The sequence below is a fragment of the Miniopterus schreibersii genome (genome assembly GCF_964146895.1).
Source record: "Miniopterus schreibersii genome assembly, chromosome: 7".
Taxonomy (NCBI): Eukaryota; Metazoa; Chordata; class Mammalia; order Chiroptera; family Miniopteridae; genus Miniopterus; species Miniopterus schreibersii.
This window is the reverse complement of record NC_138108.1, coordinates 22,924,829-22,949,183: the sequence shown is the minus strand read 5'-3', so window position 1 is coordinate 22,949,183 and position 24,355 is coordinate 22,924,829. Positions and strand designations below refer to the sequence as shown.

Sequence of the window (24,355 nt, the reverse complement as noted above, 5' to 3'; positions counted from 1 at the left end):
ACAAAAATGGTGGACACACGTCATTATACATTTGTCCAAACCCATAGAATGTGTTTTGACAACACCAGGAGTGAACCCCAGTGTACACTATGGACATAGGGTGCAATGCTGTGTCAGTGCAGGCTCATCGACGGTAACAGGTGCACCATGGTAGTGCAGGATGTCAATAACGGCGCAGGTCGTGCAGGTGTGAGGTGAGGGGGTATGTGGGAATTGTCTGTACTTTACACTTTATTTTACCATAAACCTAAAACCACTCTAAAAGATAAAGTCTACTAAAAAATAATTAACTTAAAAATTGTGGGGTTTTTTTTGTTTTGTTTTTTAAATATATCTTTATTGATTTCAGAGAGAGGAAAGGAGAGGGAGAGAGAGACAGAAACATCAATGATGAGAGTGTTATTGATCGGCTGCCTCGAGCCTGTAACCTGGGCATGTGCCCTGACCAGGAATCGAGCCCCGATCGCCTGGATCCTAGGTCGAAGCTCAACCGCTGAGCCACACCCGGCCGGGCTGTGTTTTTGGTTTTTTTTAAAAAAACAACAACTATATGTCTATGACTCAATTAGGAAGACTTCTCTCCACCAGGGCTTCTGAGGCTACTCTGGTGCCCAGCAGATAGCATGGAAGGGATTTTGTGGGTTTCGTCACCCACACAGACAACACACTTCATTTGCTTCCCCATGGTTTGTCCTGGGGCTCTGGCTCCTGTCCCTCCCATAGCTCCTTGTTATTTTGCCCATGCCCTGACCTAGAAGCCAGGGAGAGTAGCAGTAAGAGGAGAAAACAAGGAAGATGACAGGAGGAGGCTGGGCTGAGAACAGTTGTCTACCACAGAAATCTCATACAGGAAAAAAAAAATGGCTCTTCTCAGCAATCAACAAAAAGGGAGATTATAATGGAAGTAATTGGATGAGAAACTACAAAACCAGGAATAACCTTCACTGTGCTACATTTTAGTGTCCTCAAAGCAAACCATCCTGCTCTCCAAAGACATGCATCTCATCCCCCCCCTTGCTACCTAACTCCATTTGACACTGTCTGAAATCCCAGTGAACTGAAGTCCTGCAAGGATGCAGGAGCCTTAGTGCCTTCAGCACACAAGGGCTTGTGCTAGGAAACATACCTGTTCTTGTTTTCAAAGTTCTGCTTCAGCTCAGCACAGCGGAGATCCATTTCATTGGAGAGCTGGAAATAAGGCCATCATTGGCAACGCAGGACTGAGGACCCCACTCCCACTCCAGGCTGCAGCTTTTGAGAAGCCTTCTCACTCATGGGGTACACACCACTCCCCATGTCTCTCCATCATTACTGAGGGAACAGAACGATTCTTGCCTTGCTCTGTGTTGTTTGGTACGTAATCAGTTTGTAGTGTTGGTGCATGGAAGCCATGTCTGTCTCTATCAGGTTTTGTGAGCAGGTATGGTCCTCTCTGAGGGACTGTAATCTCTTTGTAAAAGAGTGGCCTTTGGACCCTCAGATAAATAATTCAATTGAACAATCATTTCTTGAACAAAGGGCTTCGCCTGGAAGAGCCTAAGAGGTTCTAAGACTCAGACTCTGCCTTTGATGAACTTTAAATACAGTGTTAAATCCTCGCTGGCAGAATGGTTGTGTTCCAGGAGGCAGGATTTGCTCACTTCCAGGTCACCCTCCATTCTAACACATCAGGTCCTCTGGCCACTGACTCAGGAGGAATGGAAACTTCCATACTAGTTAGAGTCCCCTGCCAGCTGAGACAAGGGCTCAGGGCTTGTCCTTGTCCTTCTCTGACTAAACAGTGGCACCAGCAGTCCTCCCTTGCACAGGGTCACATAACAATTTGGGTGTTTACAGGTGGGAGAATTTTATTTTATTGTATTTTTAGGTGGGAGAATTTTAAGGGTCACAATCTGAAGTCCTCATGGAAGTAGTAATCTCTAAATATGTCTTCAGCAGGACTGATGCTTCAGTGAGTGAAAATGAGCATTTTGCCCAAATAAAGATAAATGCTCTTAGGCTAATTATTTAACTTCTTGAGATTCAATTTTCTTTCAGTAGAAAGAAACCATAAACCTGGCAGCAGATAAATATAGCAATGACTCATGAGTAAGGGAGGGCTCGATCTGAGTCACAAACTGAGTCCCTGAAGGATTCAGAAGCACCTGTGGTCTATGAGACAGTGAGGGATGGGTCTGCTGGGAATTCAACCTTTACAAGTGTGTTTCAACAACAACAGTCAAAGGGGAGGGGAAGGGTTCTGATTATTGCTCTGGTTTATCATTCCAGCACAGGCCACCAGGCACACCTGCTCGAAGTGGGGAAGAAGAGACTATGATAAAATAGAAGGAGGTGTTACCAAAATCCCCAGGAAACCCAAAGAGTGCAATTCACATGAGCAGAATTTGAAATTGGGGCTTTGGTAGTTTCAGTAGCAACAGGAAGTGGGTACTGAAGGTTTCTGGGTAGCTTTTGAACAACACTGGAAGCACTGACCACACTGTCTAAGTAAGAGCCTCCACAACCTCTGAGCTTAACTCACCACCAGGCACGAAACGGTCAGTGCCCCCTACTTTTGAGAGGTTAGTGGCACCAAACACACCAGAGGCACAGGGAGAGCTCCCAGAAACTGAGTTAGGCCTTGAGGAAGGACTTGAGTTCTTGCAATTATGGAGGAGGGTGGAGACAGAGAAATACTACTGGGTGACCACAGTCGTATCTTCAGAGCTCTTGCCTGGACAGCATGGCTCCCGTGAGTCAAGAACTTGGCATCAAATTACCAGATAGCAGGTAATTTGAAAATCTTGGTCCTTCCCGTACCCACAGAGATGTCAGCTAACTTAAGGATCACTCACCAATTTTTCGGCAGATTGATGGTCTCTGTTCATTTGCTCTATTATCGTTGTCAGCTCTGAGATCTGCTCTTCTAGGTCAGTAATGATATCAGTCCTACGGGATAATTAATTTTTGAATCATCCACAGAGTTTCTATTTTATGCCAGTTATGCCTCTTCCCAAGCATGACCAACTGTGGCCTGGTGAGACCTGCTCCACCATCACTGGGTTGGGAGAAGAGGAGTGAAAGATGGGGGGCAGGATGTGGCAGTAGGTTGGTTGAGCCCTTTGGGGTAAGCTACCCAGAACCGAGTGGGGTGGTTTGCTGGCCTATTGAATAGAAGGGAAAGAGGAATATGTCAGAAACCTATTAGGGTTTGACCTTGATTTGGTACTGATAGTTGAAATGGAGGGGGTAGAAGTTCAGAAAATTAGGAAATGAGAAGTGGGGAATAGGATTGATGCTGACAGTGAATCTTAGGGAATGGGGCAGAAACAGAGAAGGAGGGCATTTAACAGAGTGGCTTCCAGACTTGATAAAGGTTTTCTGTGCTTCTGGGAATGGGGCCTCCATGATGTCTAAGATTATTCAGCTCTGTTTTGTTGACCTGGAGTAGACAGGGTGGTAGGCAGGGCTGTGTGCAGTGCAGCAGAGAGGAGGTCCTCAATTTAAGAGGTTGAGAAAACAAAAGGATGTAGGAGGAAAGGGCATCAAGGTATGAGAAAGTTGAACAACAGAGAACTCCTAACACAATCTTCAATATAAACAATACTCACAGCTTTACCAGGGGGAAAAACCAAGTATGGCTATTGTATTTTATTATGCCACAATCGGTGACAGCTCTTATTGAGGCCGAGGTGGTTGAGGGTACTGGCTTGACTATGGATGCATGGCCCAGCTCCTCCTGCAGAGGGCCTTGGATGAGTAAGGCAAAGAAAAACAGGGCCTGAATGTTCCCACTGGAGGGAAGACAGAGACTGGAGTCTGGTTTCTCTAGGCCAGGTCAGGTCAGGCTGACACCACGCATGGCATCTCTCAACAGTGAGCTTACGTGTCTTTCAGCCTTATGTCCAGTCTGAATCTCTTCCCAAATGAAACCACTGCTAACAGTTTGGATATATCCTTTCTATACACTTACAAATAAGTAGGTGATTTGTGTGTGTGTGTGCGTGTGTGTGTGTGTGTGTGTGTGTTATTGTTGGTCTTTTAGATTTCTGTTTTGAAAAAATAATTTTCAGAGCAATTTAAAGCCCAAGGAAGAGACACTTCTTTGGGAGCCATTGCAATAGTGCAGGTAGGAGGTAACAGATGGGGAAGGGGAAGGAGAAGATATAAGAGATTTAGGAGGTAGAATGAAAAGGATGTGGGGACTGCCTGTACATGGCATTGGAGGGTCGAGAGTAGGTGGGACTTGAATGACAGAGAGGATGACAGGGTACTCAACTGGGACAGAGTTAGGCCAGAATCTTCCATGCTGCATCTCCCAGAGGCATGAACTGAATGGTACCTTTGGACATAATGAAAAAGGGATGCATACTCAGGCCTCCCAGAAACCCTGACTTTAGTTCTCACTCAACGTATTTGGACTATTTTATGAATCAGTTCATTACTTTCAGGAAAAATTGCTCTCCTTTAGTATGAATTACACACTACACCCAATCATATTCCAGATCAGCTGCCGGACTTGACCTTCATCCTGACTAGAATGGGACTGGAGCACAGAGGCTGGGTGGAGAGGAGCGGGCACAGGGCTGAGGCATGAAGTGGCTTGCAGCACCTCCAGAGCAGGGACCCTGCAACTGGGAGTGGACGTTAGGAGTTTATTCTTGAGGCCAGGCCAAGCCAGGCAGGGATAGGTCTGAGGAGCTGGATGTTGGTCCAAAGACATTACCTGGGAATTTTGATTTTGTCCATGATCTCTGATCTCGAATGCTTTTTCCTACCAAACATCTCATCTCCCAAGGTGACGGAAATCTGCTCCCTATTCCGAAAGAGGCGATAACCAGGTGACACATTGATCACTTCCTGGGCATCAGGGTGGAAGGTAAGATAATATTGCAGAGTGCTGAGAGTCCTCCAAATCTATTAGTGCCCTACTCATATCTAAAAACAGAGACTTGAGATGGAAGTCCAGGGCCCAAGTCCTTCCTGTTTCCTTCCCCAGTTATCACTCACCCTCCTATCTCCAGATTTCTCTCCTGAGACCCAATCTCAAGACTCAACTGGATCCTGGATGTCCCCATATGCCTTTCAAGCTCAACATTTCCAAAACCTAACTGTAGACACCCACTCCACACTCTACACCCAGCCATGTTTCTCCTCTATGTTCTCCATCATGGCCAGAAGCCAGGAGGCAGCTGAACATTGTGGAAATCACTCAGTTTTTGGAATTAGACAGGACTGAGTTTAAATCCTGGCTCTGCCACCAACCACAGTTATTCACCATTTCTGTAACCAGTTTCCTCATCAGAAAATAAGGAGCCCAGCCGGGTGTGGCTCAGCGGTTGAGCATCGACCTAGGATCCAGGCAATTGGGGTTCAATTCTCAGTCAGGGCACATGCCCAGGTTGCAGGCTCGATCTCCAGTCGGGGGCGTGCAGGAGGCAGCCAATCAATGACTCTCATCATTGATGTTTCTATCTCTCTCTCTCCCTCTCTTTTCCTCTCTCTGAAATCAATAAAGATATATTTAAAAAAAGAAAAAGAAAAAGAAAATAAGGATAATAACTTTTCCTCAAAGGGATTTTGTGAGGATAAAACAAAATAACATCTGAGAAAATGCCAAGCACAGTTGCAAAAAAATTTTTTTTAGTTACTTCCTCTTCTGTTCCCCACTAGATGCCAAATCATAAGTCTGGGCAGGACTACCAGCTGTCATAGATACAACTGTACCTTCTAGAGTTGTGTAGGACACCCCTGCAGGCCACAAGTGCTGCCATTGTTATTTCCTAAAAGTATCTCATCCTCACACTCTCCTCTGATAGCCCTGCCCCTGACATAGCCTGAGGCCACCACCATCTGTCTCTTGGCGCTGGAGATACCTTCCCAGTTGGGCCTCTCTGCCTTCAGTCTGGCTTTCCTCTCCACCTGGAGGGCTACCAGCCATCATATGACATTTTTGTTTATTTTTTTCCTGCCCATTAGGGATTGCATGATTCTTTTTTAAGGGGGTTGGGGAGAAAGGAAAATAGATAAAGGCAGAAAGTACTAAAAAGCACCAATTATATCCCACCAGAGTGTTTTTCGCTAAAATGCAAATCTTACTGGTCCCATGCCCATGTCAGACCTATAAAGGCTCCCAGACATCAAAAATATTGGGCCTAAATTTCTAGGCACATGTCAAGATCCTTCAGGGTTTGTTCTCCATCTCTTTCTCCTGTGTGCTCCTGCCCCTGTCCCCCTCAGGTGTTCTTATGGCCCCCTGCCCAGCATTTGTGGATTCCCAAGTATGGCAGAGAGTTCCCTGCATCTGGGCATGAGCTGTCCTCTGGTCTGGACTGTCACCATCTGATTTCCCTGGGACACTCTCTTCACCCTGCACAAGGCAGTACAGAGGTAATTAAACGCCTTCTATGGGGTCTAGCTGAGCCCAAGTCCTGATCCTGACACTTAGCACTATATGCAGTAATTCCAGCACCTCTTCATAGGATCATTGCAAAGATTCAATGAAGTAAGTACTGTAAAAGGCCCATGCCTGCACACAGTAGGTATTCAATAACTGTTAACCCCACCACCTTCTTTCCATTTTTACTCACATAAGGTAAATTATTGCTCTCCTCTTGTTTTCCTAAATGGGTTTTCACTCTGTAAGAGAAAGGCATGCTCAGAAGCAACCAGAGAGCGAAGAGAAGTTCCAAGTTCAGGAGCAGAGCCCTGACCCCCCCCACTCATCTGTAAAAAGTGACATTCCTGGAATGATCTCTGAGGCCCCATTCAGCTCTCAACATATTATACTGTAGAAAGGAGAGAATACTTAATGTTCCAGGGATCACTGGTACACAGGCTGTGATAAAATGGCAAGTAGTGAAAAAGTGGGAAATCGACTAGTCACTAGTCTAATAGTAGAACCATTCCTGAAATAAGGGCCAAGAAACTTGGAGTGAAATCCAAAGGGCTCTCCTATGAGGATGCTGCATCCTCATAGGAGAGCCCTTTAATCTTTAATGCAAACATTTTTTAGTGACATGTATGTTGTCTGCACAACCACCTTTTTTCTCATTTGCAAGAGAATTTGGTGTTCTGGACCCTGAAATTGCCAGTTAATTAAGGATAAGCAAAGTGGTACTATTTTGAGATCTGGTGCTAACCCCGATCATAATGAATTTTTGTTTTCAGGTACCCAAATATCAAAAGAGTATTTATAAAGAAGTTCACCCAGAAAGTTGAAAGATTAAAATAAGAGTAACTATCGTCTGATATGCTGACAAGAATAGGTAGGCCTCTCCCCTTGGCCTCAACAAATACCACACCTGTACACATATCATTGGGCAACTGGTGTGAAGAGAGATAGCTGAAACCTGCTCTAGAAGTTCCAATTCCCTACAATCAAACAACTAGAGTATCACTAAGGGCTGTGGAGTTGGTTACCAGGGAGGGACTGGTCCAGAGCTGGTGGCTGACTCTGGATGTGGAAAGTGGGATTGGGAGGACTTTTCCTGGTGGAAGCAGTTCCATCTTGGTTAATAACCATCAGTATGGTTTAGATCTCACATCTCCCACCCCCAGAGAGGCACTGAGGACTCTCTTGAGAAAACCATTCTAAGGATTTGGGTATCTCAGAGGTGACCACCAACCTCTGATTTTAACTTTCACTGGCAAAAAATAAAAATGGTTCTGTGTGTTAAAAAAGTGGGCATGAATGCACAATATACACGATTTAAATCTGACTTAGTTAAATGCAACTTAACTAAAATTAACCATATGTTCCCAATTCAACTGTCCACAATGATAATTTGGTTTGTCTTCTCTGAATTTAGGAACACCTCGTTGGGTGACCAATGGGTGGCCTGGGTCTCTTTAAAAAGCTGACTATGGATTTGAATTTATGTCTTTTTTTGCTCTTAGTAAATCTCATTGAACAAACTGAGACCTCCACAGCACTGCATTAACTTTAGAACTTCTAGAAGGGTCACAGTGTGGCTACATAGATACTCATTTTGTCAGATAATTGTGTTTCTCTCACTGAAAAGTAAAAGGTAAGGTCGATCCAGAATGACTTATCTTTACTCTTTTTGTCCTTGTCAACCTGTTATTCAGATTACTACAATTACACTGACCAAATTTTGACACTTTGTTGATATCAATCAAAGCATTTTCTCATTTAATGAACTCAATGAGGTGTTAATATATGCAAAGCACAGTACTCTGTACCAAGAGAAATGGAATGAGATGTGATATTTTTACTTAAGAGAGAAAAAGAGGCACATAAATACTGAAACTAGAAGGAGAAAAAGAATTAAGTGCTATAGAGAACTGAAGATAAAGTGATTTGCAAATTGTGTCTCTCAGGGGTTGAGAGTGCTCAGCTACTGCCATTTTCCAAGGCTCCTGATATACACAAAAACAAAAACAAAAAACCCCAAGAGTTCAAGTTTAAGAATCAAAAACTTTTAATACAAGAAGCATATTATATGTTTGCAAGAAAATTGTAAGATTCACAAAAAGGATGTAATTCAGAGAGTTGAGTTGGCATGTTTGAGAACTGAGGCCCAAGTTGAAAGTTGACTGGCGAGTAATTTCTTCCTGTCCTCATTTGGAGGTCACGTTAGTGTCTACCTGGCCCTTGTCCCAAGAGTGAGGCCAGGGAGCAAATAATAGGTGCTCAATAAATATTTTCCAAATAAGTAAATGGAATACAAAGACTCATGCAAAGACATAAAACTAGGTTATACTTCTAAGCCTATAAAATATGGGTAAAGTTATAAATTTATAAGTAATAACAGTTGCAATTTATAGAAAATCTTAGACATAGGAAAGAATCAGTAAAAGGGTGAAATACTACCAATGGGAGCTCTTTGCCTAAAACAGGCTTTAGGAACTACCCTTTTAGGGCAGGAAACAGTTGTCAGGGTACCTCAGATGAGAGCTCATTTGTAGTGATTCTGAAAGCTGTGGGTGCAGAGGTCATACTATGTATATGTAGGGTCTGAGATTTGGGGGAAATCATGGGGGGTTCTGGCAATTCTTTCACATTCCTGGCAGCAATTAGCTCAGGCAAGGGTGTGAAGGCCAAGGAGGCAGATTGTTTTATTCACATACCTAAACCATTCCCACCCCATAGGCATACAAATACTTACTTTGGGGAGACAACAGGTTTTGTTGGTGATTGGACATAATTTTGTTTTCTTGAAGCTGGAGGAAGAAGAGTTAGCCTGAAAGGAAAAAATGAACAGCAAACTAAAGAAAACTGGAAATTCAGAAATCTGTTTTAGTACTCCCAGATTAGGTAAGTCCCCACTGAGGCCCCAAACTGTAATATATCGGCTTACAATGGACAGTCTTTGGCAACCTCAGGCCCAGTGCCTTGGAACTTGTTCACTGTCTTTTGGAGGTCCCTGGGTTGGCAGCACAGCTTGTCCCCCAGTTCCCAAAGCTCTTGGTCCCACATGGAGGGACAGCTGTCATGGGGCCCTTTGGCTGGAAGCCCTCCTCTCTCTGTTCAATTAACTCTGAGATATCCTCATTTATTTATTTTTAAAATTTATCTTTATTGTTGAAATTATTAACGATGATGCCCCCTTTTTTCTCTATTGACCCCCGCTTGCCCCCCCCATGCCTTCACCACACTATTGTCTGTGTTCATATGAGATGTCCTCATTTAAAAGGACATTAAGCCTAGTCAGGACTGGCAAGAGCAATGTGCAGCTAACAAGCTGGCAGGGAAAGACATGCAAAGCTAGGCTTTCTGGCCCTCTTGGGGTTTTTGCTACCAAATTGTTTTGGAAATCTTGTAAGAGAAAGAAAGCTGCAAATGGACCCCAAGTCCCCAAACCCTAGTCCATCCCTGGTTATCCTTACTTGGGTTTCCCTGTGGAGGTCTTTCTTGGTGGCTGAGGAGTCTTGATTAGCTTCCGTGGTCCCAAGTGCCAGGGGTCCCAGCAGGTGCAGTAGATGAGAGGGTTGGGGTACATGGCAGGAGGTCTGGGGCAGTCTTGGCTGCTAGGTCAGGAGGCCCCCTTGCTGAGATGGGGGAAAAACAGCAGAGTTACAGAATTTAGAGTCAAAACAATACTTAGAGACAAATGAAAGAATCCAGGGAGAGCCCAAAGCACAGATGGTAGATTCTGGAAGCTGTTGATCTGGTACAGAGTGTTGACTATAGAATCACACTTCATCTCTTGCCACCCAGTAGTCCTGACTTGAAAGCAATTTAAAATCTGCTATAACTGAGTGCTTACTGTAAGCCAGGTACACAATAAGTGATTAATTATTCTTATCCCAGTTTTATCGATAAGGATACTGAGACTCAGAGAGGTTGTGGAGGTAGCTAGTTACAGAGTTGGGAACAAACATAAGTCTACCTGACTCCTAAGCCCTGTCTCTTTCATCAGGTCACACTAGCTCTCACAGAAGTAAAGAGAAATCCCTACAGCAGGTCCTGCACAGAACTTTGTGGAAAATTATCTCTGTTATCCAAATTAAACTGGATCTCCCAGTTTCTCATTCCTGGTCACCTGTAGGAACTACAGTCAAAACTCTTCCTTTTTGGCTCCATAAAAACAAAAACCCCTACTGTGAAAGTCTGCATGAAAGACAACTACCAGATAAACATGATCACACTTGATTACACTTGTTAATTCTCCTTTTTTCCCAGAACCCCACTAAAATGAGAGTGCAGGATTAAAAGCGGTTGGTTTAATTTCATGAAAACAAAGCGAATGGGAAAGGAGGCAGTACTGCACAGATGATGTCAATGTATGTTTGGCACAATAACTTCCTCACTTAGCACACTATGGGAAGCTACAGCCTGTGTGCCTGCAAAGGGGATATGAGCCAAAAGGGACCAAATCCCACGTGAAAGGCCCTGAAAGACTCAGAAGTTGGAACAAGTAGATGAAACTGATAGGAATTTCACAGATCCATGGAGCCTGTGGGAAGTCAAATAATGCTCCTTTCCCCCAAAATCATGTCCATGTTCTAATCCCTAGAACCTGTGAATATGTTTTTTTTTGTGCCAAAGGAGCTTTCTAGCTATGATTAAGTTAAGGCTTTTGAGACAGGGAGATTATCTGGATTACCAGTGTGAGCCCAAGGCAATCACAAGCATCCTTATAAAAGAAAGGTGGGAGAGTCTGAAGCAGAAAACGATCAGGTAGGAGTGATCAAGAAAGGGGTATGAGTCAAGGAAAATGGGCAGCCTTTAGAAGCTGGAGAGGGCAAGGAAATGATTCTCCCGTAGAGCTTATAGGAGGAACAAAGTCTTGCCAACACCTTGATTTTAGCTCAGTGAGACCCGTTTTCAGATTTCTGTTCTCAGAACTGTAAAATAATAAATTGGTGTTGTTTTAAACCACTAAATTTGCAGTAGTTTGTCACGGAGCCTTTGCAATAAGAAACAGAAAATTTAGGAAAAATTAGCAATAGAAACAGAGACCTAATAAAATAAAAATTGCATAATCACTCCAGGTTAAAAAATATTGTATAAGAAAGTAAGCATAATCATAGTAAGGTATACACATATATATTTACGTAAACACTTAATATTGGTTTAACCAAAAAGTGAGTTGTGACCACAATTGGGAGAAAGACAATGGAGGGAGGATGAGTAAGTGTTAAATCCTCACCCACCGCAGCAGGAAGTCAACAGAGAATGTCTAAAAAAATAACAAATGACTTAGACAAATGATTTAGAAGTATGAAGTTAAGTTCCAAAAGAAATAGCTAAAAAAGTTGAAAATAATTGCCTCCAGAGAGCACACTGAGGAGAACTAAGAAGAAGGGTGGGGCAGATATTGTACCTGTTCATTAATGAATTTTTAACACTATTTGATTTTAAATGTCGGTGGATTATTTGATAAAAATTAAAACACACACACACACACACACACACACACACACACAAATGTTATGAGAGCCAAGAGACTGACAGAAGCATTACAACGACAGCAGATTTAACTCAAATTTCTAAGTCAGTGACTGGTTTCCAATAGTACACTGCAATACATTTGCTTAAGAATTAACTGAAAAATGAAACATTTTCTCTAACATGACTGACCCTTAAGAAACCCAGTTATGTGGGCTAATGACTTGTCGAAGATAAAGGGGGCCTTACCATTAAATCCATTTTACAGATGAGGAAACTGAGGCTCAAAGTCATGAAGTGATTCTGGGACACCTAGTCAAGCTCATTTAACAGCACAAATACTTAAAGCTCCTGCTGTGAGTACCATGCTAGATGCTGGGGGGATACTGAACACTGGCACCTTGTCCTCAGAAGTCACGCAGGTACTTGGGCAGTCGTCAGAAATGGAACTGAGTAAGCTGTGGAGTCAGGGCAAGAGATAAGGCCTTGGAGAAAGGCAGGATGTGCAGGTGGAGGTAGGGACAGGAGGAGCTGGCGAGAGGTCTGAGCCCAGGGCACTTATGGAGGAGATTAGGGCTAGAAAGCAGGCCAGGAGGCTGGGTAAACAGCAAAGCCCTAAACACCAGGTGACAGGGCTGCCGTATCTTGCGGTTTGTGCTCCCCTGCGTTTGGCACCCTGGTCAGGAGATCTCAGGGAGTTGGAGGTCAGGGAAATGGATGGGGTGGAGCACCCCAGGCAAGAAGACAATGCCACAGGGGCTAGCACTGAGGTGAGAATCTGAAAGGAGGCTGCAGCAATAGCAAGACAGCTCTGCTTCTGCTTAGGATCCTGTATCTGCCTCCTGCGAGGACAGGGGCGAATCCTGGGCAGGAAGTGAGAGGCTAGGCAGCCAGCTCCCAGGAAGGCACTGCCTTCCCCTTTCCATTTCTTGTCTGCCCACCCGGGCTGCACCATTGGTGAAGGCCTGGACTTCACCATGTCATTCTCTGTGCTGCCCCGGGCCTGGAAAGGCAACTTGTCCGCCTGAGTATCTGATAAATATTTGTGACTTGACTAATAAACTGGGTGACTGTAACCACAGGAACCAGCTCAACAAACAGAAACAGATCCACAGACGAAAAGGCAAAAATGTAACGATCATGACAGTATTATACGTACAGTGGAACCTCCCTTCTTGAACATAATCCAGTCTGGGAGGCTGTTCAAAAACCGAATCATTTTTTCCCCCATTAGAAAGACTGTAAATTGAATTAATCCATTCCAGACCCCCAAATGATTGTTTCAACCTTTCTTATATATAGTACATATGTAACGTACTGTTTAATCTATAACCACTTTAAAAACAAAAAGAACATGGAATGTAAATGAAAATTTAACCAAAAGGAAAAATTTAATAAGCAGCAACAAAAGCAAAAAACCCCACAAAAATGTTCACAGCACAACTTCTTGAGACGTTAACGGTGAGGTTCAGTGGAATTCTCTCCTTCCTCACCTGAGACCTGTGACTCATCATCTAACACCTATCAGCATGAAGCGGTTGTAGGGTTAAGAAGTGAACTGTTCCAGATGGGGACACTGAGGAACAAGGTTTCCCCGCAATATTAGAAATTAGAATTTAAAAAGGCCCGCGCGGACCAGCGGCGCCCTCTACACGGCCTGGGACCAACCGCACCATAGAGGACGCAGTGGGCCTTGGCCCTCCGGTACCGGTTGCCCTAGTTCCACTCCTGACTCATCAAGAGCAGGAAGCGCCGCAGGGGCCGCGGGGACAGAGGTCCTCGAGGGCCGCGAACTTGGGGGTAGGCGCGGGCGCGGGCGCGGGCGCAGGCGTCTTTCCGGCGAACGTCCGGTCACGTCCCACCGCCACCCCCACCCCCACCCGGCCGCGCACTTGAGGGTGGGCGCAGGCGCGGGCGCGGGCGGGGGCGGGGCGCGGGCGCAGGCGCAGGCGTCTTTCCCGCGCACGTCCCGTCGCGTCCCACCCCCACCCCCATTCCGCCCGGGCCGCGGACTTGGGGCAGGCGGCGCAGGCGCGCAGGCGGCGCAGGCGGCGCAGGCGGCGCAGGCGGCGCAGGCGGCGCAGGCGCGCGCACGTCCCGTCGCGTCCCACCCCCACCCTCACCCGGCGTCCTCCCCACTACCGGGCGTAGGCAGGATGTCCGGGGAAAGCTCCGGCTGCACGGAGTTAGGGTTAGTGAAAGGACGCGCGGGGTGACTCCCCAGTCAAAGGAGGGCGGGGAGATGAAAGAGAAAACGGGATTAGAAAACCAAAATTCGTAGTTAATTATGGTACAACTACTCAATGGAGTTTTACTAGATTTTAATTGACCACTTGAAAGCCTGTAGAAACATAAAGAAATGCTCATGAACAAAGATATAAGATGGTATGAATGCAATGGATACAAGTATGTACCTACACGGGAAAAGGTTAGAAAAGAATATATTAAAGAATGAAAACTGGGCTAGAATGTCAGGGTTATGATTTTATTTTTTCCTCCGCAACGTTGTTGACTAGGATTTTCCTTGGGCTTTTGAGTCAGATGGGCCTGACTTTGCGCAGAGGCTCCTCTGCTTATCAGCTGTGGGACGTCAAGAAACGGACATTTCCTTTCCTGAGTCTCAGCTTCCTCATCTGGAAAATGGGGACGTGAGAGGTCAGTCCCCACTGGGCTGCCCTGCACGTGAAACGAGAACATGTGGAAGGCTCTGGGCACACTGCCTTGCACACATTAGGTCCTCAAAAAATTGGTAACTGAGTTTAGGAATATTATGAACCCCAGTGGTATTTTGTTTACAGACGTTTTATTTCTAATTTTTTGGGGCGTGGGGGGATAGGTTTTTTTCTGTGTGTGTGAAATTGAAATAGGCTCATTGCAAAGAAAATTATAATCTGAAGGAAGTAATATTTATCCAAAATACAACTAGAAAGGACCACTGAAAATATTTTGGTTAGTGTTTTTTAGAGTCCTCTCTAGTTCAAAGAAACAGATTTATATAATTGTCCATAAATGGGAACAAATTCTACTTATAGTCTAGATAATCTTTTTTTCAATAATGTCATGAGATTCTTTGAGTGTCGGTAACTATACATATGTCATTTTTAAACTTGATTACTCTGGAGAAATTTTTAAATGTTCAAAAGTAGAGAAAAGAGTAATGAATTCGTCCATCACACAGCTTCAACAGCAATTTGTGACTAATCTCATCTATACCCAGCCCATTCCTCCAACACCATATTATTTTAAAGCAAAGTTAAAGCAAATCTATAGTTTAAATTATACTTAAAATCTTTACAGCAAGTCTGATTCGTTTCCATATTATCGTGACAATTTCTATGTTATGAATGTACCCATTTACGTTTTTCCCTTTTTTTTCCTTTTAAAATTAAAAAATTTTTTTCTTTGCCATTTTTTCCTTTCATTTTGTTTTGCATTTTCCCCCAATTACATTTTTAACCAGTTTTGTTTTGATGAACATTTTGTTTCCTATTAGAAACAATACCATGGTGTGTATCCTTTTGCTCAAAAAGTAAAGGCCTCTCCATTCAAACACCCATGGGGATGATACTCAAAATATTTAACAACCAGTAAGACAAGACTGCAGATCAATCAGAATAGACATGGCTACAGGGCTCCCCCATGCCAGGCTAAATTAACCCCTTAGTTGCTGAATCATGAGGAAGTTTGGGGGTGCCAGGGGAGGAGTTGGGGCAACCCAGGTGGCAGGGGCAACCCAGGTGGCAGTTGAGGGTCTTGGACAATGTATACAACCAGTATGGCAGTATTTCAGTATTTCAATAACTGTGATACCAACTAAACATCAGCTCTTGGCTTTCAGTACTGTTAATTTTTTTTAGTATCCTTCCAGAAATGTGATATATATATATAAAGATTTAAAAATTTTACATAATTGAGTGTACTTTACACTCTGTGCTTTGCCTTACTCTTTTTTCATAAGAGTATATCTAGTCAATATTTCCATATTGGCATAAAGAGATCTACTGTATTCTCAGCGGCTTGACGTTGCATTGTATGACCCTAAGAATATAAGGATATGTGTGTGCATGTGCGTGTGCACACATGCATGTGTGACTTCTCCCCATTCTTTTCATTTCCTGCATCTCTCCCTAATGGTTTTACCGGAGGTTCGGTGGACTGAATGTGCCACCTGGTGGTCATCAGTGAGCCTTCAGAAAGGTCACAGGTTAGTATTAATAATCAGATTATTATATAAAATATCTTTTCCAAAGAGCTTACCTTGGACTGCCCAAAGATTTGTTTTTCCCTATGGTTTCTTCCCAAGTCGAGAGTCTTAAAGACACCACATTGTTATAGAGAAACTGTTTCTAATCAACACAAAATCAGAATTCATTTTAGGTAAAATCTAGAGGTTTCAGAACTCAGGACTCATTCCAAGTGCTGAAATGCCAAAGAAGAAAATGCAGAGTATGTGTAGTACAGAGAGATGGACTGCCAGTGCATCCAGTCACAGGCTTTTTTTTACAAAGGCTGAAGTGGCATGAGCATGAATGTCCCTTCTAAAGACAGTATAGTTTCAGTCTTTCAGTATTGTAATGAAAGTCAAACCAGGGGAGAAAGTCACCCCTCCATTCAGACTTGGTTGACTTGGGCCTTGAGTTGTGAGGTATGTCCTTGGTAGATGGTTTGCGGGTGTTTCTTTTATTGCTATGGAAACAGAATGGCAGCACCTCATTTGCTCAAGCACTCGTCTTAAAGTGAGAAGGCTGGAGAAGTTGCCAGTTAAATTCTCAAAGACATAAGACAAAATACGATTAAGATATACTTTCGGAGGAAATAGGATTAAACAGACTCCTAGGCTTAATTGGCCTATGGCAGTAGTTGCCAGACGGAATCTGTGATAGAGTTTAAACTTATGTGATAGAGTTTTAGAAACCTAAAACTCTAAAGTAGGCACTTTCTTCCTTGAATTTCAAGCTTTAAAATCTGTAAAAGTGCAAATCCCCAAGGACAGGAGTGATTTTCAGTTGCTGGGAGTTCAGATCCCCCCCCCCCCCCCAATAAAGCTGCTTTTTCTCATTATAGAAAAAAGAAAAGATTATTATAAACCAGTGGCTTTCATTTTATTTTACTGAAACTCACTATAAGAAATATATTTTACACACTATAATAAAAAGTTGTATGAAATAATATACTTGTTACATACTATTCTCATCTATTTTTTCTTTTATTTAAAATGAAAGCTGATAAATCCACTACATCGATTTCATGATCCACTGATGGGTCACATCCCATAGTTTGCAAACATTAATGTAAATTCATCCATTCATTCTACTCCACATTATTATGTACTGCATGCAGGCACTTTTGTGAGAGTGGGGGATATACATCAGTTCCTGTGTTCCATAGAGCTTAGAGATGAGTGGGGGAAACACAATAAATTCAATAAAAGCACAGTGAAACATCAAGGTCCTCACCAAATGCAGTGGGAGTGTATGGCAGGATTTCTCTTTCTAGTCTAATGAATCTGACAACAGTTTTAATCAGAGAAAGGATCTGACTAGCTTTGCACATTAGGTCATTTTATGCAAAGCTAGTCAGGAGGCAGGGAAACCAATTTAGTGGTCAAATGAGGCACAGTGGTGGTGTTAACTGAGGGAGCAGCAGTGGGATGGAGACTAGAGGATGCAACAGGACTTGATCGATTAGATGTCAGGGTGAGGGAAAAGAGGCAATGAATGATGACTCCTTGGTTTCTAACTTAAACAACTGAGTAGGTGACAGTGCCATTTATTGAGATGGGAGAGTCTGGGGGATAAACGAGACTCAGGGCCTGTGACATTTGGCCCTTATTGTTTTAAAAAAGAAAAACACCCTGTAAAACTAATTAAAATCAAAACTTGATACCAGCATACCTCAAACTTAGTAAGAACAGAGATGGAAGTCAATAGGATGTTGAAAGCATCAAATCTTTACCCTCATTAGGTTATTGGACTTAAACATATCTACTGAGAATGGTTTGTGAAAGAAAACACAAAGACGCTGGGAATATCACTAAATATCCTATCAAAGTAGAGACTCATACTTCACTTATTCCTCACAAGATGTTTGTAATTCTAAATGGATATTAACTGAATTTTTAAAAATATACAGCAACTAAATTGTGACAAAGAAAACATCAACTAACTTTTTCTACTAGAGTCCAACAATTTTCAAATTTAGGTTCTTGGAAAGTTTCTAAATAGCTAAAAATTGTTACTGGACTAAAGGGGTATAACCAAAGCCCAGTAAGACATGAACAGGAGTTTCCAGCAAAGGAAGGGTTTATTTTTAGGAAGTGGCCCATTCCCAGTGTCACAGGTGAGCTAATGCTCAAGGATCTGTCTCCCCATTGGCTTCCAGGGAATGGGTTATATAGGGGGAAAATCATTAATCATGGTGGCTAAGGGAGTTAGGGTCATGGTGGCGGTTGTGGTCTCTGCTGACTGGTTGGTGAATCTGGTCCTGATGTCAGCCATGCCCTCACTTCATCTGGTTTTACCAATTTTCTGGGCCTGAAGCTGAAACTACTGAGGCCTAGGTATTATCACTAGTTTGAAGGAAACCTCCTCTGTGGTTGATCTTGTTCCTAAGATTATTTGATACTAATCAGAATCTCTTCGTCTTGAGGGCTTAATGATTAAGAGAGTAGACATGCAAGGGTGAAAGAGGCAGGTGAATCAGTGTGCTGTATGAGGCCAGTTTGAATCAAAGGGAAGGAAGGGAGCAAATGTCCTATTAAAAAAATATAAAAATGAAGTTTTTGTGTGGTTACAGAATATCAACAGTATATTGTGGACTCCAAGAAGAGAATTGCTTCATACTTCCTCAATCTTTTCACATTAAAGATCTGCATTATCAATGACTTCACATTTTATTTTTTGTTGCTGTTATTTTGCTAAGGAAAAAAATATGGCATATACAGATACTTCCTCTATTTTTTTTTTTTTAAATATAAGAAAATACAATACATTTATGACTACTGTTGATTTGTTTTGTGTTGGTTTGGCAAGTAGAGGTAGTTTTTCTGTACCAAAAAAACCCCCAACATAATGGAAAGACCTCACGCAGGACTACCAATAAAAAGAACTGGGACAAATACACAAGACAAATGAAAATTTAAGAAGATACTCATGTTTATTATCTGATTTACATTTGACAAAGCAAAGGTAGGTGCAACAAAGAGCTATTTGACAAAGTCAAGCTCCAGATATCAAACACCAGTATTTCCCTGGCTGCCCCAGAGGACACTCTGCCATTCCTAAGTAGTTGTGCTCTGCAATGCAAACCACTCAGTGTAGACACTGGTGATGCACTCAAGTACAGGCCTGCAAGAACCCGAAGTGAAAGGAGTGGACCACTAAACACTCAAGAGCTCTAGTTCAGATGTCAAAAGTCAAAGTTAGTAACCAACAAATACTACTAATTATGTACTAGAATGGTCAGAAAACCCCAGAAAACAGGCTTTGAATACTGCATATAAATAATCTTTATCGAGAAGAGGCTCTAGTCGTGAGCTGCCTCTAAATTACTTCCTCCCTTTGCAAAAGTCTATTTATTTGTGTCAAATAGGACATATAGTATAAAACTTTTTTAAAAACTTCTTTAATAATGTTCATTAACTTTTCCCTAAAATGCATGCCTAAGGTTATTTACAGAAGATGTGGGGTCATCATAATTCAGGAGAACCTTTAATTCTGAGCTTAGGAAGGTATCCTTCCTACTATATAATAGGATACTCAGAAACACCTGAGGTATAATCACTGCGAACCTTATTGGAGGAGGGATGAAAAGACTGGAGTTTCCTATACTGGCATAAAAGTACATACACAGTTGATATAGAAAAACTAAAACGTTAAAGCATACAGATAATTAAGGGGGAACTTGCTACAAGACTCCAGTTCTTACTATACTTTGCACAAAAGTTTGTTATCATAGAGATTCTCAGGCTGTACCAAAAATGAGTTTAGGCAGAAACTTCAGAAAACAGTAAAACCCAATTCAAGACAGAATTCACTTCTAGGGACAAGCATGCACCAGTATACAACTATCATGCTTCTGGTGGAAAAGCAACATCAACGTAATTTTCAAAAACTGACGTCTGGTTCTCTTTAATCAGATGTGCTTTACTTGGCTGTGAATACACCCTTGTCCTGCCTCCAAAGTGATCATTTTAGCATTGGGTATAGAAAAGTATACTAATGATACAGAACACTCCAAAATCTTAATTTATAGATATTTAATTTATAGATATTTATATAATAGACATAAATCTCATAATTTAACATTTTGTACTACTCTCTGGCCCTGTATTTTCTTACTTCCTGATGTCTCTTAGGAACTGGTAACATGAAGATTACTTTCTTAGAGAATAAATAAAAAGCTTTAAGAATCAGCTAAAATAAGTACCCCAGAGTTACTCTGGAATAGAAACCCAAACACTATTTTAAAACAACGAACTGAGATATTTTGGAAACATAACATCAGGAGTTCTTCTGCCAATGCCTACCACACTCAGGGACACTTACATTCACTGATGGGCCTGATGAAATCCTTTCTAAATATGTGTGTACCTACCGTCTGCAGACCTCGGCATGACTGAGAGAAGGGGGGAGGATACTTTCACTTTGTTTTTAAGAAACTTATCTAGAAAAGTTTTATGAAAAGATTCTAAAAAGCATGGAAAACACACATTCTACATGCATGTTGGTTTTTCTGTCCCTTTGAGCACATAGCTCTTCATGTAGGAAAGGCACCTCAAGAGGAGAGAGGAAGGACTCTCCTCTGACCTAGGAGTAAGAGTATTGGTGGGAACCATAGGAGCAACACTCTTATCAAGAATTCAGAAAATTCCTTTCAGTTAACTCAGAACAAGGGAGCAAAAGATCTATCAATTAAGCACCAAAAAGTCAGGACAGTGCCTCCCATTTTAAAAAATTAATTAGCCCCCTTCCTCATCTCTCCACCATGCCTTTCACATGTCCTCTGATGAGCAGACCTTGATCAGCAACACTCAGAAAGCAGATCTGTTTCTTCCCAGTTCATATCCAATTTGTCACAATGCTGAATGCTGAAACCTAATTTCCCAAGTTTCACTTTGCTATTTCACAAATTTAGTAAAAATAAAACAAAAACAGAGAAAAAGCAAAAGCTTTGACTTGCCCATTAAAAAGTTCATTCTATAATTTCACAGATATCTAGAAAAAGGCAGATGTGTTTTAATATTATTTTACATTTAGAAATTCAGTCTCAAAGCAAGCACCTGGGTTTTACTTCAGCTTATAATAAATAATTTAATGTGCCTGAGAATTTTTGTGCAAATATATGTCATCTTTCAATAAAAATATGCATAGCACACTTTGGAAAAGTTTAGTTGCAACCAACTTTCCTTGTTAAAAAATGTACAGACATACATATACAACATTCTCTAATTCCTACTGATTGTACTTCTGATTTAACCCTGTCCAGCCTCCAAGGAAATTCAATTATGTTCATATTCCTTGTCCACCACAGTTATCCAGAATATTCTGAAAAAGTTTCCTTGGTTCCAATTTACCCATTTTCCTTCTTAAAATAAATCCCTCCTTCTTCCACAATGTTGTGTTTTTTTGAAGTATAAAAATACAAATTTAAGAAATGAACTTTTGTTAATCACAAATACAAAAGGAATTTGGGTGGTGTTTGGGCTCCCAGAGACTCAAAGGCCTGAAAATAGAAAATAGAAAGCAAAGAGTCTTTTACTTTTTTCATAAGTCTTCTGATCTTATGAAAAAGGTAAAATTCCTTGCTTGCTAATGCTGTGAACTTGCCATGTGATAGAAGTGTAATTTATCCAGATATCAACAAAAAACATAAAAGCCACCTCACTGTCGTCTCAGTAACAGGCTGAGTTTCCCCCAGCAACCTTCCACAACAGCTTTTTGTAGGCAACTAAGCTGCTCCTTTACTCTTCCCACCTCCTCCTAACCTGTGTTCTCTGCTATCATTACCAGGAGTAAATGTGCTAGCAAATTAAGTATTCCTGGTATATTTCAATATTATTGAATTTATTTTCTGGCCACTTTTTATTTTCAAGACAAAAAACCCAACTGAAGGAGTGTATTAAACTTTTGTTCCTTTTCTGTCTCCACCCATGACCTATTCATTTACACTTTCACTTTATGAGACCTCATTCGCCAGGACCTCATCCCACTTGTTTCCAATCTTCCACTTCCCTCTTCCCACATTCACAGCCCATCTGCACATTCCTTTCCTCTCAGTCAGACCAGGCTACACACATGCGAATCTGTCCTTCCTGTGCTAATCGGTAGGAGTTCGGTTAGCTGCTGAGCCTCAGTCCTCCTGCAGGATATCCATTTTGTGTGAGGATGTGCAACCTGAGGTGCCAAAACTACCCATCATGATCGGGAGACTCTGATTCCTCCTCAATCCACTTAATAAATTGCTACCTGAATTTAAATAAACAGTAGAGTCTGGTCTTCGAAGACCAATTTCTGCCTCTTGGCTTTTTCCATTTTTCTGGGCATCAGGGCTCTTAATCACTCTGGCTATCCCCAGTCTCTTCAGCCTGTCTACTAAGTTCATCTTCAACTGGCCAACATCAGGAGGGTTCCGGGAAGGTCTCAAGCCATACATCTCCTGTAGGAATGTTTCAGCCGGTCGGGAGGCCAAAAAATTTTCAGAGAGATGTACTCGAGGCTCAAAGGGCAAAGGAGAAGGGCAAGGTGAGTGAGATGGTGAATTTGGGGGTGTGGAAGGGGTAGCCAGGACTTTAGGGAGAGGCTGAAGGGGGTTCTCTGAAACTTGGCTGTGGTACACTTTAGCAGAGATGCCTCGCTCCTGTAGAAGTTTGGCCAAGCTCATGGTGCTGCTGAAGGTTACGGTGGAATCCCGTCGGTTGGTGACTGATTCACCAATGCTGAGTCTATAGGACATAGCAGGAGAATTCACTGCCGTGTTTGACGAACTGCTACTGCTGCTCCCACAGGATAATGAAGGGAACCCAGAGCTTAAAAAAGAAAATGCAGGAGAGACAGTTTAAGAATAAAAAGCCATCTCCAAGTCAGTATTTAAGTAATTACAGTAGTCATTCACAAAAATATAGAGGACTAGGCAACACATCAGTAACTGAACTCTGTGGTAGAGATCTGAGGAATGAAAATTTTTTTTTATTCAATGATTGGCTAATTATAATTTGTAACATAGTTATTAACTTATTGAAACATTTATTTTTACAGGGCATGAAAGTTTACTGTACTCTTAGATAAATTTATTCTTAAATTTTAACTATATGTCTGTGGGAATACAATTAAACTTTATGATAGAAATAAAAGAAATTTAAATATTAAAGAAAGTAACCTCTAGAAATTTTTATTAACATATCCACTCACTTCATAAAGTGAAATATGCCAAGAGACTACAATCCATGAGTAAATAATTGACTTTTTAGAAAACACCTTTCATGCTCTTCTAAGGAGAAATTTATTTCTTTTTAATCTTTCGATTTTTATATTACTGGGAACAAATAAAGTTCTGTTAAATTTCAATTTCCAAGAATGTTAATTCCAAACAATAGTAGTATAAGGATATCATGGAACAAATTTTTTTCAACCTTGATTTAGAACATGTTTCTGGAAAATTAAAAATAAATAAAAGCTTTAACAGCTATTAGAGTGTTTCTTCTTGTTTTGTTAAAAAGAAAAAAACACACCTAAATAGTAAATAGTGATAGAATGAGAAGGATATTTCTTTAGTTAATTTCCCCCCTTGTTAAAATGTTACTGTATTTAATAGTAAACTTTCACTTCAACAGAAAATACTCAGTATATCAAGATATCAAGATTTTTAAAGCTTATAAACAAAATGCAAGTTTAGGATTACTAGGTAAACTTTCCAAAGTACCAACTTGTAACAAAGAAGCAAAATGCAAACAACTGACTACTTGGTTAAACTAAAAACCTCTAAACTAATGAAGTCTATATACTGCGCTGCCAGAGTCCCACCTCCCTATCCCTACTTTACCATAGAATTTGCCTGTCCTTTCCCAAGTTGTGCACTTCATATGATGGTATCAAGCTGAACTGAGAGTTCACTCAGGAATTAATTTTATAAAGTTTATCCTGATTGTCAGAACAATGGAGAAAGATTGCAGATATGTCTGTTCATTACAGACTTTATTGAGATCTTTATTGGATATCACCCAAATGCTTCCCTAAACAACTGATTTGCTTCTACTTGATAGACACTGTGAATCATAATGTTATTTCCCTCCACACTGGCAGCTGGAAAGTTGAGACTCAAATACATGGTTCACCTCAGCAAATATACAAAACTTTACGGTACAATGTGCACACTCACTTTATTCCTCTACCTATTTTATAGCCTTACTCTTGATTACATTTTTCTTCTCTCCTTCTAGTTAACAATATCACTGCAGTAGCTGCGTATTTTGGAAAACTACCTTAGATTCTAATTAGGAACCAGTAGGAGAGAAATAGCAGC

General features: G+C 41.6%; 2 protein-coding genes across 3 annotated transcripts in view; both read right to left on the bottom strand.

The window, feature by feature from the left end:
- FLACC1 (flagellum associated containing coiled-coil domains 1) overlaps positions 1–13,817 on the bottom strand; it is a 28,938-nt gene extending 15,121 nt beyond the window's left edge. The window contains exons 1-9 of one of the 2 annotated variants that reach the window (XM_081143059.1): positions 13,330–13,718; positions 12,996–13,035; positions 9,832–9,993; positions 9,111–9,185; positions 6,570–6,618; positions 4,706–4,839; positions 4,259–4,321; positions 2,835–2,928; positions 1,127–1,188 (exon numbers count right to left, since the gene is read on the bottom strand). In XM_081143059.1, the coding sequence (XP_080999185.1) occupies positions 1,127–1,188; positions 2,835–2,928; positions 4,259–4,321; positions 4,706–4,839; positions 6,570–6,618; positions 9,111–9,185; positions 9,832–9,944 (590 nt within the window). In that variant the 5' untranslated portion in view covers positions 9,945–9,993; positions 12,996–13,035; positions 13,330–13,718. Of the gene's footprint in view, positions 1–1,126; positions 1,189–2,834; positions 2,929–4,258; positions 4,322–4,705; positions 4,840–6,569; positions 6,619–9,110; positions 9,186–9,831; positions 9,994–12,995; positions 13,036–13,329 lie in introns of both variants that reach the window. The other variant, XM_081143060.1, reaches the window with a different exon arrangement.
- A 5,149-nt stretch (positions 13,818–18,966) lies between these two features.
- Positions 18,967–24,355, bottom strand: part of TRAK2 (trafficking kinesin protein 2) — a 56,322-nt gene continuing 50,933 nt past the window's right edge. The window contains exon 16 of the mRNA XM_081142433.1: positions 18,967–22,862. Coding sequence (XP_080998559.1) covers positions 22,187–22,862 — 676 coding nt within the window. The 3' untranslated portion in view covers positions 18,967–22,186. The remainder of the gene's footprint in view (positions 22,863–24,355) is intronic.